At 52.2% G+C, this 16,031-nt stretch overlaps 4 protein-coding genes across 4 annotated transcripts; 3 read left to right on the top strand and 1 right to left on the bottom strand.

Moving 5' to 3' along the window:
- Positions 1-2,994: 2,994 nt before the first annotated feature.
- On the top strand, positions 2,995-5,346 carry NEUTE1DRAFT_128907 (uncharacterized protein; the record flags this gene model as incomplete). The annotated part of the gene is made up of 1 exon (XM_009851469.1): positions 2,995-5,346. The coding sequence occupies one exon, from the start codon at positions 2,995-2,997 to the stop codon at positions 5,344-5,346; it is 2,352 nt and encodes a 783-aa protein (XP_009849771.1).
- Positions 5,347-6,513: 1,167 nt separating this feature from the next.
- NEUTE1DRAFT_116556 (uncharacterized protein) lies at positions 6,514-8,275 on the top strand (the record flags this gene model as incomplete). The annotated part of the gene is made up of 3 exons (XM_009851468.1): positions 6,514-6,621; positions 6,776-7,424; positions 7,620-8,275. The coding sequence occupies 3 exons, from the start codon at positions 6,602-6,604 to the stop codon at positions 7,842-7,844; spliced, it is 894 nt and encodes a 297-aa protein (XP_009849770.1).
- Positions 8,276-10,588: 2,313 nt separating this feature from the next.
- On the top strand, positions 10,589-14,065 carry NEUTE1DRAFT_145535 (uncharacterized protein; the record flags this gene model as incomplete). Its single annotated transcript, XM_009851467.1, has 4 exons — positions 10,589-10,843; positions 10,931-11,530; positions 11,586-13,618; positions 13,684-14,065. 4 exons carry the CDS (start codon positions 10,645-10,647, stop codon positions 13,747-13,749), a joined length of 2,898 nt encoding a protein of 965 aa, XP_009849769.1.
- An 18-nt stretch (positions 14,066-14,083) lies between these two features.
- NEUTE1DRAFT_61082 (uncharacterized protein) lies at positions 14,084-15,324 on the bottom strand (the record flags this gene model as incomplete). Its single annotated transcript, XM_009851466.1, has 4 exons — positions 14,084-14,207; positions 14,282-14,742; positions 14,828-14,844; positions 14,967-15,324. The coding sequence occupies 4 exons, from the start codon at positions 15,272-15,274 to the stop codon at positions 14,172-14,174; spliced, it is 822 nt and encodes a 273-aa protein (XP_009849768.1).
- Between the last annotated feature and the right edge of the window lie 707 nt (positions 15,325-16,031).

Genomic DNA, 16,031 nt, shown 5'->3' with positions numbered 1-16,031 from the left:
GTACAGCGTTCAATAATCGGAAATTTTGTCTTGCAACTGGGAAGATGCTTGTGTTGGCAAGATGATGCGTTGGTGGACCGGTGGTTTGGAGTTGGTGATGGTTGGTCTGGATGCGACTGCCATCACCAACGGCCCCCTTTTCACTTTCAGCAGCAAGCTGTTCATCCGAACAATGTAGCGGATAGTTCAGTTGGTGTCTATTTTGCGTATTGTTCCATGCTTTTTGCAAACATGGCGAACAGCATTGTCAATCTCTGACCACCTCAGCCGATATTCTGCATTGTGTTAAGGTGAAGATTAATGTTTGCTTGCGTAATGAGCGGTTGTAGTGGTGGTGAAATTGGTTGCGCTGAGGTTTTCGTTATTCGAGCCAGGGCTGGGGGTGAAGACTTTTAGAGATGGAAAAGGTGCCGTCGCAAGCCCTAACCTCACTAAGACGTGGTTACCCGAAACTCGTGTTTCCATCAGACGCAACATGTTTTCTTTGTGCGATGACGGTGGTGATGATGGGGAGTGGGGCGACACGTTGAGCGCAGATGAGAACGTGAGGTGGACATGGGGGCAGCGGGAGGGCAGGAAATGAAATTTAATCTGGTGAACGACGTGCCCAGAAAACAGGCTGGGGCTGTTACTCGGCGGTTGCCGAGCTGCCGTTTTTTTGCTTCTTCGACCGACTGACACATCAAACACCTATGTCAAGTGGGTGGGGTATAGTGTACGTGTACGGAGCAGTAGATCTTCATCACCAGGGGGCCAGATCTGATGCCCAACGTGGTGTTTTGAGCATGCCCAGAAGGTATTCAGAATGGGTTCGATTCACTTCAGGTGTCCAGCTTGCAACTTTGGAGGACGATGATCGATATCATGATGATCCGTAGGGCGAGACCTGGCCCTGCGCGAAACAGCAAGTTATGTAGAGGTACCATGTATTTGTACACTAGAACTGGCAGAATAATTGCAGGCGCGCACCGACGCCGGTAACATCCATATTGGGTGCCGTGGATTCACGCTGTCAAAAAATCGTGAATCCACTTGAATGCCACCTTTGCACGCACTCGCACTCGCTGGGTGTCAGGGGCTTCCTCGCTCCTGCCCTTGTCCATCAGTGGTTTCAGCTCCACTTTGAACAATGCTATTCCTCTTTCCATTTCCCAAAACCGAAGACGTTTTGGCAATGGAACCGTGTGGTCATGGTTTACGACTCCCTCGTTGCTTTTCTTCTGCAAGGCTTTGATTGGCCTGCATTATGAGAATATGTCAGCTGTGAAAATTCTTCACGCTGCCTTACGTTGTGTACGTAGTATGCAATATTATACCCTATCATGTTTTGGTTCCGGGGTAAAGGGTGCGCAAAGTTATGTACGTACTGACCTCTATGTATGGTCCTCGAGGTCGGGATGAGTTGCGAACGGTCCTTCCACTTTGCGCCCTGTCAATCCTGTCATCTCAACGCCTAACGGCCCGTCCTGTTAGCGCGCTGAAATTAGACACAACTAGGTACCTTACGCTTCCAATGCCCCAAGCCAGAATGGGAGGACAGCAGCTCACAAGACAGAGCTGTACAGAGACAGTGACAGAGACAGAGACAAGAGAGCGCCTACCTACCGTTCATTGTCTGTCTCTAGAGCACTGTGTGTCTGAGGAACTCGACCGGCCAGGGTAGCTGTTGGCTGGGCAGAACTCCCGAGATGGAGGTCACGATCACGACGGGACCCCTGGCCCGCATTTCAGCCTACCAAATGCGCCAATCCCCGGGCTGCATGTCTGGGACCGAAGTGAAATGTCGAGTCGTTCTGTGTCGTTCGCATTGTTGCACATGGCGGGAATGGACCCCCAGGCCATTAGTGTGGAATTTGGAACCCATCCAACATCCCAGACGGAAAAGCCATTGGACTGTCTGCATGTGTAAAAAAGGTAACCTAAGGTACTTGAAGGTAATTAGCTTATACCCGAAACGCCCTGGAATAGCAGCACTACTAGTCAGTCCCTGTGGTTCTCCCTGTGGTCCCAGGAGGAATCTTTCAATTAATATACTGAACGGCCGTCTGAGGCGCGAATCTCCTCGTTGATCTCACGCGCCCACGTTCCGAACTGGGATTCACTCCAGGCCCTCACACGCCGAGCTGGTCGTTCCGATCTCCCTGACGTATAATTTGGCTGTTTGAGCCCGTTCTGTCAAATACAATTTCCGTCAATTTGTCCGTCCTGTCCAGTCTTGACTCTCGCTTCTGCAGTCTCTAATGCTGCAAAGGGCATGATTGCCGGGGAACACGCCTGTCGCCAGCTCTACTTGCCTGCTAACTGGTACCGTACCGAGCGTACTTGCTCTTTTTGTTTTTTATTTTTTGTTTTTTTATTTATTTTTATTTTGCTTTTGTTCCATGAGGCTATCGCTCCTCCCTGGAAGACGATCCATCCATACACAAAAGTCCCGCCCCATTTCGGCCCATAGACACCCATCGAACTACACTTACAAACCAAAACTTTTCCCACTTAATTCCTAGTCTTGGCTTTCCGCTTTTAGGATTGGGAAATCTTCTCGCGCCTGGATTTGACGCCCCGGATTTCCACTGCCCGTCCAGGTTCTCATTGTCGTATCCAGCACATCTCCATGTTTATTATTACTACCACGGCTGCATACCCTCTTTGAATCTGACCGATCCCAATCCCCCGTCATTCGTTCTCCGACCCGACCTTTTGGTTCTCCCATTTACACACCCAACCGCACAGCAATTTGCACTCGTTTTTTTTTTTCTTTCCAAGCAACAGAGAAAAGAATTCAACAACCATCGACTCCCATCGCCCTGCATGGGTATATCCAGCCCGCATTCTCTTTATTCTCAACTACTACCATCACATCACCGCAGCGCCAGAGTACTGTCTCTTGTGTGGCGGTGAGTACCAAAACCAGGAACTTTTGCGCCCTGATCGACACCGCATACCGAACCACATATCCAGGACTTGACACCGCCAGGGTTGGCTCCCTCCGAAGCCATGTCTGAGCCACATCATTATCATCATCATGACCAAGGGGAGGAAGTCGAAGGGGCACCCTCGCGACAGGAGGCTGGCAGGTTAAATAAGAGGGACTCGAAGCTTGGGTTGAGGAACTTGTTTCACAGAAACAGATCAGCTACCGAAGCCGAACGAATGTCGACTGTCGCTCCCAGAGATACGCCAACGAGGTCCGGAGGTCTGCGCGCCTCCATTGCCAGTGTCAGCCACTGGCCCTATGGACTGCATCACGATAATGGCCAAGCCCAGCGGTCCGACGTGACGTTATCCGGGTCCGCGGCCGGGTCTCCTCTCGCATCTACCTTCCCGGCCCAAACTTTGAAACACAAGAAATCAGCAAGTGCAGTGCGTGGGCACGCATCGCCTAGAGCATCAAGGGGATCCCTGGCTGCTTGGGATCCACCAACCCTTTGCCAAGTTTATCCCCAGGCCATCAAGCAAGCCCGTCTTCCTGCCTGTACCGCTTCAGCTGAGGCTATACTCAGGCTGCATCAACACAAGGGCATCTTCTCGATTAGCGACGCTTTCGGATCAAGCTCAACAACAGCCGCAGATGGGGCAGCTCCGTCGACAGCAGGAGCGGACAGGTCCGAGAGAGGGAAGAGGAAACACCGCCGCAATACCTCTGGATCGGTTGCCCTCAAGTTAGACTGGACGACCAAGTTTTTCGTGCTTATTTCGGGATACTTGCTCCAGTACACTGGGGATGGGCCCTTGGACCGTCTGCCGGAGAAGATCTTGCCGCTCGGAAAGGACTCAGCTGCCTTTGTGAGCGATGTTATTCCAGGACGTCACTGGGTATTGCAGATAACCGCCACAGCCGATTCGGACTTTGCCGCCCCAGCATCTCACGCCAGCTCATTGCTTGCCCGACTGCCTTTTCGAGGTGACAAAAGGCAGGCCTCCAACCTTTTGATGGTATTCGAGAACGCGGCCGATATGGAAAGTTGGTTGGCCACGCTTAGACGCGAAATTGAAGGCCTCGGAGGAAAGAAGAAGGTCTCGGAGACAGGAAACACACATTTCGACAATGAGGCGTCAGAGCTTCGAAGCCAGACGAGCCAAAGAACTTTGGTAGTTGATGATTACGTCGGGGCCATGGCTGGTGATGCGTGGGATGGACGCCAAAGCACCTCGAATCTGGATATCAATATGGACTTCACTGAACGAGGTCAGTCCTTTGACGAGGCTGCGTCCACCGCTAGCGTAATCTCCCATGATGGCAGACAGCTCGACGGACTTAGGGATAGTACTCAGCGGTTTTCATATCTGTCGTCCGGTCAGCGTACAGCCCTCACGTCAGCTGGGTCATCACCAGCATGTTCGCCTATTCACGATTCTTTTGCAAGCCTTCAGGACTCTATTCCAGAGCTCACCGCCCTTGATGACCAACCCCGACCGCGACCAAGACCGAATGCAGCAGCGATCAGTGACAGAAGACAGTCTCTGCAGACGTCGAATCATCTCCTCGAAATGCGTCTCGCCGCCTCTCATCCTCTCTCGAGTTTGAGTACGTGGAATTTCGATCCCAGCAGCCCTTCGAGCTCTAGCAAACGATCCAGTCAGCGTTATTCGCTCGCTAGGTCAACAAAATCCCTCCCGGAAGAGGAAGGTGAACCATCTTCTCCACCCCCTCCGCTACCTTGTCAGATGCGCGGCGGTTCACGGAGACCCCCGCCCTCGGCTCTATGCCTCAACTCACGCCCGCTCTCTTTTGTGGTGGATCAACCGTCGCCTGAATCGCCGTCGCTTGATAGGAATGGTGTTTCAATCGAAGTAGCCGATGAAACAGCACCGGAACCGGAGTCCCTTTTCTCGTCTTGGGGATTGCCGGACGCAACCAAGCAACGTTGTGATAGCGGCGAGGACTGGGAGAATCTCTCTCCCACGCAACCTGTCACACATGGTAGCCCTGAAAAGAGGTCAGGTTATGCTCCTCCGTCATCAGTGGCTTTCCAAGACATGCTCAGATCCACTCCATCCATCGGCGATTACCCAGGCAGCCCATCGAAGCGCGCCGATAGAAGATTCAGTCTGCAGTCTCAGCTGTCAGAAAGGTCAAGCGAACCTGATCGCAGTTTCCTTGATCTGAGTGACCTCGGTGACGATCTCGGCGACCTTCCCCAGATATCTTCAACTTCACTTTCGAAGCAGGGGTCGAGACCAGCGCCACATTTTAGGTCGATGTCGGTTGCCAACGGCTTGGGTTCGCGACGGAATAAGACACAGCTGGCGGAAGGTCCCCCGCCTGCTCCCCCGCCGAATCGTGCCCTTCCTCCAATCCCGAGAAAATCGTCACTTCAAGTCTGTCACTCAGCATATTCACCTTGAGCTGTGATTTGCATTTACTCGTATCTGGCGCCGTACCATCATTCAATGCATCGCCATTTCTGGACGTCTAGGCAACACGACCACTGAAGCTTCCGAGTATCTTTCAGCGACGAATACTTGCAGAGCAAAGGGCGCCTGGGGATTCAACTGATAGAGATGAACCGTCATCGAACCGCTGATTGATTCCGTCATCATTCATTTCCTTTGTCTCTCTTTTGTCAAGGTCGGGTTCAGTCGAAAAGCAAGATACCGGTTAGATGGATGGAATAAGGGTGCAGGAAGCAAGACACTGGATACCCAGGTGATGAGGGTACATTTATACCACCGGCGACGTCCGGAACGTAACGTGTGAACGATCTCCTTTGTCAGGTCGATTTGGTGCGGGATTTGTCTTTTTGCCATATACCTTGTATTATGTAATGTTGGGGTACCTACTGCGTATGTAGGTGATTAATTGAGGAGGTGAGTGTGGTGGGCATGAAGGGCGGGGTGGTTTTCGATTCTCAATCGGAGGAGGGGGGTCACAGAGTCAGAAGAAAGCTGGTGCCCGGCAGGCTCCGTGGCCAACTTAGATAGTAGTGAGTTTAGTGCGATCAGATATGGATGCTTGGAGAAATCTGAATCGAGTTCAAACTCTCAAACTCGGTGCCAACCATCAACTTGCAAACAAAGGTACACACATGTCCTGGTGTCGAGAGAGTTCAGCTACAGTAGCTCCATGTTGCGGCGCCGCGCCCTGCCCCTGGAGGCCTGGAGGAGCAACGTTCGGGTTAGGGTTGTGATGCCTGTGATGCCCCCACTAATGGATGCAAAGTGGAAGCAACCCAAAGCGGATAATGAAAGAAGGGGCAAAACACCTCAACGTATACGTCTGGATGCGACCAGTCCTGCTTTGTCAAAGAACGAAGCTTCGTCTGTAGGGAGCCGTATTGGCTGTCATGTGTGAATCTGCTGTCTTGATATTGTACGTAGAATAGAGCACCATTAGCTGCCAAACAGGGCTGATTTCCTGAGTGAAAGCCGAGTCAGCAAGACAATTTTTGCCCCACACTCAAATATCCAAAAATTCCCACCTCCAAAAATTGGGGGGGAAAACTGGCCTGGCTTTTCAAACTTGAGCCCCACCAAAAATCGCCGCCAAACCAGCGCAACGTCAACCCATCGCAACGACAACCCACGGCCATTTCTGTCATCCACCGCACCCATCACCAGACGAGCCGAACCTGCGGAATTAAAACAACCACATACTGTCAAGATGGCTGCCGTTCAACAGAAGTCAGTACTCCTCCGCTTGCCTCGACAGCAATCGCCCGTCCGCATCCACGCCCCCGATTCCCCCGATTGCCTTTCCCGGCGTGCTTCACAACCCAACACGTATGCATTTGATTTCTCGGAGAGTAAGAGTCTAACATAGTTCGGGACCATTCAGGCACGACTGGGCCGACGATGACGAGCTCGAGGAGACCTCCACCGAACTCCCGCCCCCTCAGAAGATCACCAACAAGGATGGCAGCACGACCATCATCGAGTACCGCCTGAACGACAACGGCCAGAAGGTCAAGACCACACGACGCATCCGCTACATCACCCACCGTGAGGTTGTCAACCCCCGCGTCGCTGAGCGCAAGTCGTGGACCAAGTTCGGCCTCAGCGTCAAGGACGGCGCCGGCCCGGCCCCCGACACCACCTCGGTCGGCGAGAACATCATCTTCAAGCCTTCCTTCAACTGGCGCCAGGACGCCAAGGACGAGAGCAAGGACCCCAACGCCCAGGCCATGAAGGACAAGTTGAAGGACAAGAAGGTCAAGTGCCGTATTTGCAACGGCGAGCATTTCACCGCCCGCTGTCCCTACAAGGACACCATGGCCCCCATTGGCGAGGCCGGCGCTGCCGCCGACGTCGCCGCCAGTGCTGCTGACGAGGCTGCTGCCGCTTCCCAGGGTGCGGCGGGCGCGGGCAAGAAGGGCTCGTATGTGCCACCTGCGCTGCGTGGTGCCGGTGGGGCCGCGGCTGCTGGAGAGAGGATGGGCGGCAAGTACGGCGAGCGCGACGATCTCGCCACTCTCAGAGTTACCAACGTACGTTTGCCCCTGGTTTCCCCAAGGAGGACGAGGAGGAGGAGGAAGAGGAGGAGGAGAAGAAGAAGAAGAAGAAGCAGAAGGAAAAGGGAAAGAGGGAGTAGGCGGCAGACTTGCAAAAGCTGTCCTGTTCTGCTCCTAAAGAGGGGTTATTATGACGGGACTGATTCATGCTAACATGTTTTCTACACTTAGGTCTCCGAGATGGCCGAGGAACAAGAGCTTCGCGATATGTTCGAGCGGTTCGGTCGCGTCACTCGTGTCTTCCTTGCCAAGGATCGCGATACGGGTCTTGCCAAGGGCTTCGCCTTCATCAGTTTCGCGGATCGCAGCGACGCTGTCAAGGCTTGCGCCAAGATGGACGGTTTCGGTTTCAGGCATTTGATCCTTAGGGTTGAGTTCGCGAAGAAGGCTGCGTAAACGTAATGGGTCTTCTAGACGGACGAGGAGGCGGAGGAGAGGGAGGAAGGGGTTAGAGGAACAAGGGAAGAAGCAGCGTCGTTATGGATCCTAATGCGGTCTGCACAAGGAAGTGCGTCATCAAAATGGGAAAGGACTCCTTGATACTACTATTACTTGATCTGGTTCCTGTCTCTTCTTGCTGTGGGAGTTCATACTAATGGGGAACAAGCGGCAAAATTTGTCATGTTCGAGAGATTTTTTCCACCTTTTAAGCATATCGGGCCAGGGTGGCCAGGTGGTTATAGTTGGCTTTTGTTACATGGATGACGGGCTAACTCCAGGTTGAACAAGGTCGGTGAAATAGACTGGCAACATGCCCGGACTACAGTAGCCCAAAACGCAACGAAGCTTTTCAGAATACAGTGTGGTCTTCTTGTTGATTCAGAGCGCATGCCAGTGTTAAAAACAGCTGACAGCCTGTCTGAACTCTTGAATCATTATCAGTGCATCTATCTATCCAGCTGAACGTCCCCGGCATCAAACATTATATTATTTGGTGACAGAATCCGTCATGGTGTCCCATCATCAACTCAACCCACCAATCGCAAAGACCGTAAGTTCCTGAGCTCTCTCAAAGCAGCCGACACGTCCCTTCATCCTCTTCATCTTCCTGTCTCATTTATCTCATTACCGTAAAAGTCATTCATCCCTCCGCCCTGCCCTCATAAATCATGAAGTCTTGGAAGATGTCGACAAGGAAAAATCTACGGCACTCCCCTAACCTATCCCCAATCTAGCTCCACCGCCAACCCCAAGTGGCTCCGCGCTTGCTTGAAATGAGCGGCTGCTTTCGACTCTGTTGGCACGCGCTAGGGTTGCCCGCTTGCGTGAGGTATAGGAAATTTCGGCGCGTTGGAGCTGGAGCTGAAGGGATCACTTAGACGGGAGAGCATCATGATGGACAAGGACACTGCGAGAGAGAGAGAGAGAGGAGTGGGAAGTTCAAGAGTTGGGAAAGAACCACCCAACTGAGTGTATATATACTTGAATGTGTAGTGAGGTTGTTACTTCGATACTACCTGGACGATTCTGAATTCATGCGATATCTTGGCGTCCTGGTCCCCTTTGGCGCAGAGTGACTGTTGTCACACTCTGGAGGCCGTTGCTTGAAGTTCAGAAGATATGTCTATCGCTTGATAGGCGGTGGGCATGAAAACTCAATCAAATTCTATATCTGCATGTGGTTGTGGTGGTCAAAGAATCATGTCGACTGGTTCCCTCGACCCGTCCCAGAAGACGCGTTCTTGCCATAAAATCGAGGATCGCCAGGCACCATGCATCACCATTGGCCCTCTTGCGCATACAGCTTCGGTCGGGTCCCAAGGCCGTAGTGCAGAGAGAAATGGATGGGAAAACATCTGTGATGAAGACACTTCAACTAAAGATGTCGGCGATGTCTGACGATGGCAGACTGACGTAGTGTAGTCCTCCCCCGGTTGTTTCGAAAGTTGTTGAGGTGGAACCTGAATGTGAAGACTGAAGAGAGTATGGAGGGGCATACATGCTACACTGTAACAAAGATATGGGAAAGCTCGTCACTTTGATGACGTTCTGTTAGTAATATCAATGGCGTTCCACAGCTTCACCAGCCAATCATGTGAGCTAATACTAACAGATACTGATCCCAGATACACCAAGACGTTAGGGCGTCAATGGTGTGTAGGTTAGCGTATCGACAATTGCGTATTGGCAGCTGGTTGTCATCTCCAGGTCCGATTTTCCAGCCTCAAACCGGGCATGGAAACTATCATATTCACCCTCACCTTCCCCTCCTCCTTCCTTTCCAATACAACCTAGCTCCTGGTGGATTTTCTAAAGAGGCGAAGACCGGATTCTCTCTCCGCACAATGAGCGGGTTCCAGGCCGTATTTACACTACATAGGCTTTTTATATCTGCAGTTCTCCAGTTTTGCACCGCCATAGAGATGCTTCCCGAATCCTCTGGACAACGCGCGCTCGGCTCTATCATCCAATTGCAAAGACACAAGCCCGGGATCGCTCAACAACTGACTGCACGCCTTCGGGTCTCCGCGCATTGCGCATACCGTGTCCAGTGTCCTGTTTCCCGAGTGGGCGATCCCCCGTTTCCCGGAAGAGCCGCGAGCGGTTGTTGGTGAAGAAGTCACAGAGGAGGGGAGCACGAGAGAAAAGAGGGGCATCGACACTCCAGCAAGACAAGGATCTTCCCTGAACCCACATGAGTTTGTTGACTTGAGAAGCACCATGAATTGCATGTGAAGATGGGCTTCCCACCCTGTTCATTTGTCTCGTCGACGGTATTCGTGAGGAGTGACTGACGTGACATTTCCCGACACTTTCTTTATCCATCTATCTGCCTTACTTATGCTTCAGTTAAGTTGATTGTCTTCGTGACGTCGTCTCCAGAAAGCAACAACATAGAAAAGTCAATAAAGAAAGGAAAACCATTTCTGTTCTGGCCAGTCCGTTTTTTGTCATCCCGCCCCTTGCCTTGTTTGGTTGTCTCATCGTTGTATCATTGAGCAAAGTACCAGTCGGATAACCAACAACAAAGCTTGGCACTTTCCTGAACTTTTCGGAGTCATTGTCGGGGATTCCTTGTGGTGGTCGCGCTTCAGCGCCCAAGAATTCAGGCGACCCAATTGAGTACAAGACCGCCGTTGATCCGATTTCGCCGTTCCCGTTCCCGTTTCCCTCTTGGGATGTTCAATAAGTTACACAAGCTCGACGCTTTTAACAAATCTACACGTCAATCCGGTTTTCAACACCGTGACCCAAAATGAGCTCCTCAGCAGCAGATCCCTCTGCCGTCAGGCTCAACAGTGATGTCCGCCAACGGCATCCTACCGCATCGGCGACCAGCGAGAAGGTAGAGGACACTTCGCAGCAGCAGAAGCAGCAGCAGCAGCAGCAATCAGAGGCCAATGCCGCTACGTCAAGGGTCAAAAAGACATACGGCAAAACTCCAGATGGCACAGGTAAGGAAATGCTTCGGCGTCTTGTCTTCAATCTCTACAGCCGAGTTAGACTTGGGATGAACTGACACAACCCCTCCCAATGTTTAGTCTTCGTCGTCCCCACGACCCATGACATGGTCACCCAGCTGCTCGACCCTCGCGAGCCCAAGAACCTCTCAGATGTCGCCGTGCTCGCCATCATCGCTCTACACTTCCTCGCCGCTTACTACCTGCCGTGGGGTGTCAAGAGGCCTCTCTTTGCTGCCATCTTCATGTTCTGGAGATTGGCTTACAACGTCGGCATTGGTTACCTGTTGACGATTCAGTCCAAGTACAAGCTCCTAGTGACTTGGGCCAAGAGATGGAAGCTGTTCGAGAACCCCGCGACTGGCAAGAACCCGCGCCCATGGCTCTACAATTTGCTCAAGAAGGAACTCGAGACCAAGATCCCTCAGGATTACAAGTTTGAAGAAGCTCCGATCGAGTACAACACTTGGCTCACTTTCCGGCGCGTCGTCGACTTGATTCTCATGTGCGACTTCATCTCCTACTGCCTGTTCGCTATCGTCTGCGCGCACAAGCCGGACGGAGAGGGTTTGTTCATGTGCTTTGCCCGTTGGGCTGCTGGAATCACGCTGGTTGGCTTCAACCTATGGGTTAAGTTGGATGCTCATCGTGTTGTCAAGGACTATGCTTGGTACTGGGGTGGTAAGTCGAACTACCTGGCCCGAATCTCGCAGGACACGGGAACTGACCACACTAGACTTCTTTTACCTCATTGAGCAGGAACTTACCTTCGATGGTGTCTTCGAGCTGGCTCCTCACCCCATGTACTCCATCGGATACGCTGGGTACTACGGTATCTCCATGATGGCCGCGAGCTACGACGTCCTGTTTATCTCCATTATCGCCCATGCCGCCCAATTCGCCTTCTTGGTAATCGTCGAGAATCCTCATATCGAGAAGACCTATAACCCGCCTCAGCCCCGTGTGAGGTGCGAGTCGGAGGCTGGTAGTCAGTTGCAGGAGTTTGCTTCCGAGCACTCTGTCCCTTCCACAACCGGAAGACATGACAATACCCCGCTGCCCGTCCACAACCTCATCGGTCTCAAGAACCTCGACTTCTTCCGTATCACGGACGTTGCCATCGTGCTCCTCTGTGCTTACCTCGCTGTCGTCACTATGGTCACTCCCAGCACCCGCTTTTACCAAGCCCTTTTCGTGTTGCATGCTTTGGCTTGGCGTTTGTGGTACTCTTTCGGTTTGGGAGTGATTTTGACCATGCAGTCCGAGGAGAAGATGTTCACTAGGCACTTCTTGAAGTACGGCGAGAGCGTGGGCGAGGCCTGGCGCCAGTGGAAGGGCATCTACCACCTGAGCAACTGCCTCTGCCATGCCTCCTTTATCGCTGCCTGCTACAAAATGTATGAATTTCCCGCTGATTGGACCCACGGCTGGGCGCTTCTCAAGCACGTCGTTGGCCTGAGCTTGATTGCCCTCCAGGTCTGGACCGCCACCAGCATCTACGAGTCGCTAGGCGAATTCGGATGGTTCTATGGCGATTTCTTCTTCGATAGTAAGAGGCAGCTGACTTATACTTCCATCTACCGCTTTCTCAACAACCCCGAGCGCGTCTTTGGTACTGCTGGCTTATGGGGCGCTGCCCTGATCACCTGGTCCCGCGCCATCTTCCTCATGGCTCTTGCCGGCCACTTCCTCACTCTTGCGTTCCTCGCGTATGTTGAGAAGCCTCACATGCAAAAGGTTTATGGCCGCAACCTGCGTGATGATGCCGGCGTCACCAAGTTCATCAAGCGTTCTCTACCTCCCCCTGTTACTGAGTGGCAGCAGAGTATCGACAAGGTCCTGGATGAGACAAAGCACTTCATCGATGAGTTCGTAGATGCTGCTCGCTCCAGACTCGCCACTGGGTCATCCACCATTGTCAAGGATACTTCAGCTCTGTTCAACAAGTACCCCGCTCGTCTCACTCTCAGCAAGATTTCAGCCGACCTTGCGGGCTATGATCCCAAGCATTATGGTCTGTCTCTGGCTGGTACACGTGTTGTGGGTATGAATGAAAAGGCCACGGGCAAGGAAAGCCCCAACGCCCGCGTGCTGAAGGATGTCAAAACCCAGGCGTTCGAGTATGGTGCCCCGATTCGCGTCAAGTGGACTGCGCCCGCCAATCATAGCAAGAAGGACTGGGTCGGTCTCTACATGGTCACGGACAATCGCTCTAGGGAGGTCACCGAGGTTCCGTCTCTTGGCCGTTGGGTACCAACCAACCCTGGGGAGTACGACACCACCATCGACCAGGGCATTCTCGTCTGGGACCAGCCTGTCGAGAAGAAGTCTGAGGACACGGATCTCGTTGAGGGTGAGATGATCTTCGAGGGTGACAAGCTTTGGTGGACACAGGGTGTGTTCGAATTCCGTTACCACCACGGTGGCGGACACCACGTCATGTCCATCTCGGAGCCTTTCGAAATCCAGATTCCCAAGTTCGACGACGAGCACATGGGCGTCGATATCAGCGGAGAAGTTGGTGAGCGCGCCGTTGAGGCAGCTCTCCTGCCAGTCATCCGTAACTGCCTAGACCGTGACCCCGATATCGCGCCCAGCAATGCGGAAGAGCGTTTTGGCGGCCATGTCGAAAGGGATGGCAAGTATGCCAGGCGTGTTGTGTACGCTATTCGGCATATGTTCGGTATCGACTTTGCCCCTGCGGTTGTGCTTGCGGACGGAAACGTCCGCAGGTTGGCTTGGAGGATATGTCACGCCAAGGAAGTTCTGGTATGTAACGGTCATATGTGTTCTTTCTCCCAGTTTACTAGTTGCTGACTATCTATGTCCTATAGGCTCCATTCAGTATGTCACATACCAACGGTCGGACAACACCGGTTGATAGCAAGTTCGCTGAGTGAAGGGATGCTCATTCTTAAAGAGATCGGGCACGGCGAAAATGCACCAATGTCCCAACACTTCCCTGGGGATGTTGCGTCCTTTAAGAATGAAATCGAGGGCCGGAAACGCACTAAACTGTGGAAGAAGAGGCATTTATATGAGAAAGAGGTGGATGGTGTTATACATTGTAAGATAATCAAGCATTGAACGAGATACCATATCTGCATCTTTAGTTGGCGGATAGATGACGGGTAAAAGAAAGTAAATTCAAAGAAGATCCAAAATCATATCAGTGCTCAACCCAGTCGAATACTCTATGCTGCAGTGGGGGTGTGGTGATCACGTTTGTGTTGAACTGACGTCTTATCCCTTTTTAGTATTCACACATCTCAGATCTATATGTACGTCTATACGCTTATTGGCAGCCCTGTTGAGTCTCTTTTCATGTCGACTTGCGGTGCATAACACCAGCGCCAGCCTGCAACATTAGTCAGTCAGACAGTCATATACCTTCATAACCCCACAAACAGGATAATCACAAGTGAAACGTACCTGATGGCTAGGGAAAACCAAAGTATCAGCAACAACAACGTTCTCCCGTCGTGTTGCGACGAACACCACGATCTCTGCGATATCATCGGGCGTCAAGGGATCGACACCGGCATAGACGGCATCAGCCTTGCTCTTATCACCATAAAACCTCACCACGCTGAACTCGGTCTCGACCTGGCCAGGGTCAATCTCCATGACACGGATGCGTGTGGCGATCAGCTCCTTGCGCAGCGCGTCGGTGAAACTGCGCACAGCAGCCTTGGTGGCGCAGTAGATGGAGCCTCCTGCGTATGGTTCTCTCCCGGCAATAGAACCAATGTTCACAATGTCTCCTGAACCACCCTCGGAGCCGCGGGCCTTGAAGATGGGTAGAATGGCTTGGGTCATGTTGATCAGGCCGGTGACGTTGGTGGCAAACATGACGTTGATGTCTTCTTCGGCGATGGAGGGAGCTTGGGCAACTTTTTTGAATTGTTTCGGAGGGTTAGTAGCGTTTTCAAGTGAGGTTTTGGAGGTTAGTTAGGTAGGTTAGGGAGCAGCACAAACCTCCTTTTACGAGACCACTATACATGTGTCATTTTCATTAGCCATTTTTGTTCCTATTTTTTAAAAAAAATTGTATCTTTGTTTCCCTTCTTCTCAATCTCCTTGATCATTATCATCTGACGGGGTCACAGAAACTCACGCATTATTAACCAGCACATGGATATCCCTCCACTCCTCGGGCAAGTTCCCAACAAACCCCCTGACCTCCTCCGGCTGGCTCACGTCCAGCTTGACAGGCAGCACTTGCACGCCCTCGCCAACCTCTTGGCGGATCTCCTTGGCAATCTGCTCCAGAGCATCGACGCGGCGGGCCGTCAGGATCAGCTTGAGGCCGTGGTTGGGCGCGGTCCGCGCAAACTCGAAGGCTGTGCTACGTCCGATTCCTGAGGACGCTCCGGTTATGACAATGGTCTTGCCCGCGAGGCGTTTGGCTACTGCTGAGGACATTGTTCTTTTTGTTTGGCGAGGAAAGTTTGCAAAAAGTTTGGTATTAGTTGAATGAGAAGAAAAGATAGGGATGGTGAGTCCGCTCAAAGTTCTGGAATTGTAATGACCAAGTGTTGCCGGGAGAGTGTGAGTGGTGGTTCTAAATGCCGAGGAGATGGTAGTCAGATATCTAGCTGCAAGTCTTGATACTGCTACTGGTGGAGGTGTTGTTCTTATGGAAAACATGAGATAAACGACAAAAGGGAAATGAGCTTTGATAAGTGATGATACACAACGTTTGGAATGAACTTCCGAGCTTACCTCCGGGATCCGGGGTGGAGATAGCGATCATGACGACGGGCAGCTCCGGTCGTGTTCAGGGTCAAAGACGCTGCCTGCCCCGCAACGGGGAGCACGGCGCAAAGGCGTGTTAGTGATGGCGTAGGTGGTGCACCCTGAAAAATAACAGCTGGATAGTCCCCGAGCTCCCTATCAAGCTACCCCGCACTCACGATGATCGCGCCATATTGGTCAATTCAAGGACAATACAGCTCCTCACCACACTCACCCACCCATCGATCCTATTACATACATAGTGTACATAAGTAATGTCACACCATTTGAACCCAAAGGGTATACTTAAAGAGATTGCGCCACATGTGGCGGCGGAGCGGATGGGGGCTGAATGACACATTCGGTTGAACGTCTGTCATGAGAGACTACTGGCGTCGACCTTAAAACCTACAATCACTATGAGGTCCTCTTAGCCTCCCTTTCT

This window comes from Neurospora tetrasperma (assembly GCF_000213175.1).
Source record: "Neurospora tetrasperma FGSC 2508 unplaced genomic scaffold NEUTE1scaffold_2, whole genome shotgun sequence".
Taxonomy (NCBI): Eukaryota; Fungi; Ascomycota; class Sordariomycetes; order Sordariales; family Sordariaceae; genus Neurospora; species Neurospora tetrasperma.
This window is presented reverse-complemented; position numbering and strand designations above follow the sequence as displayed.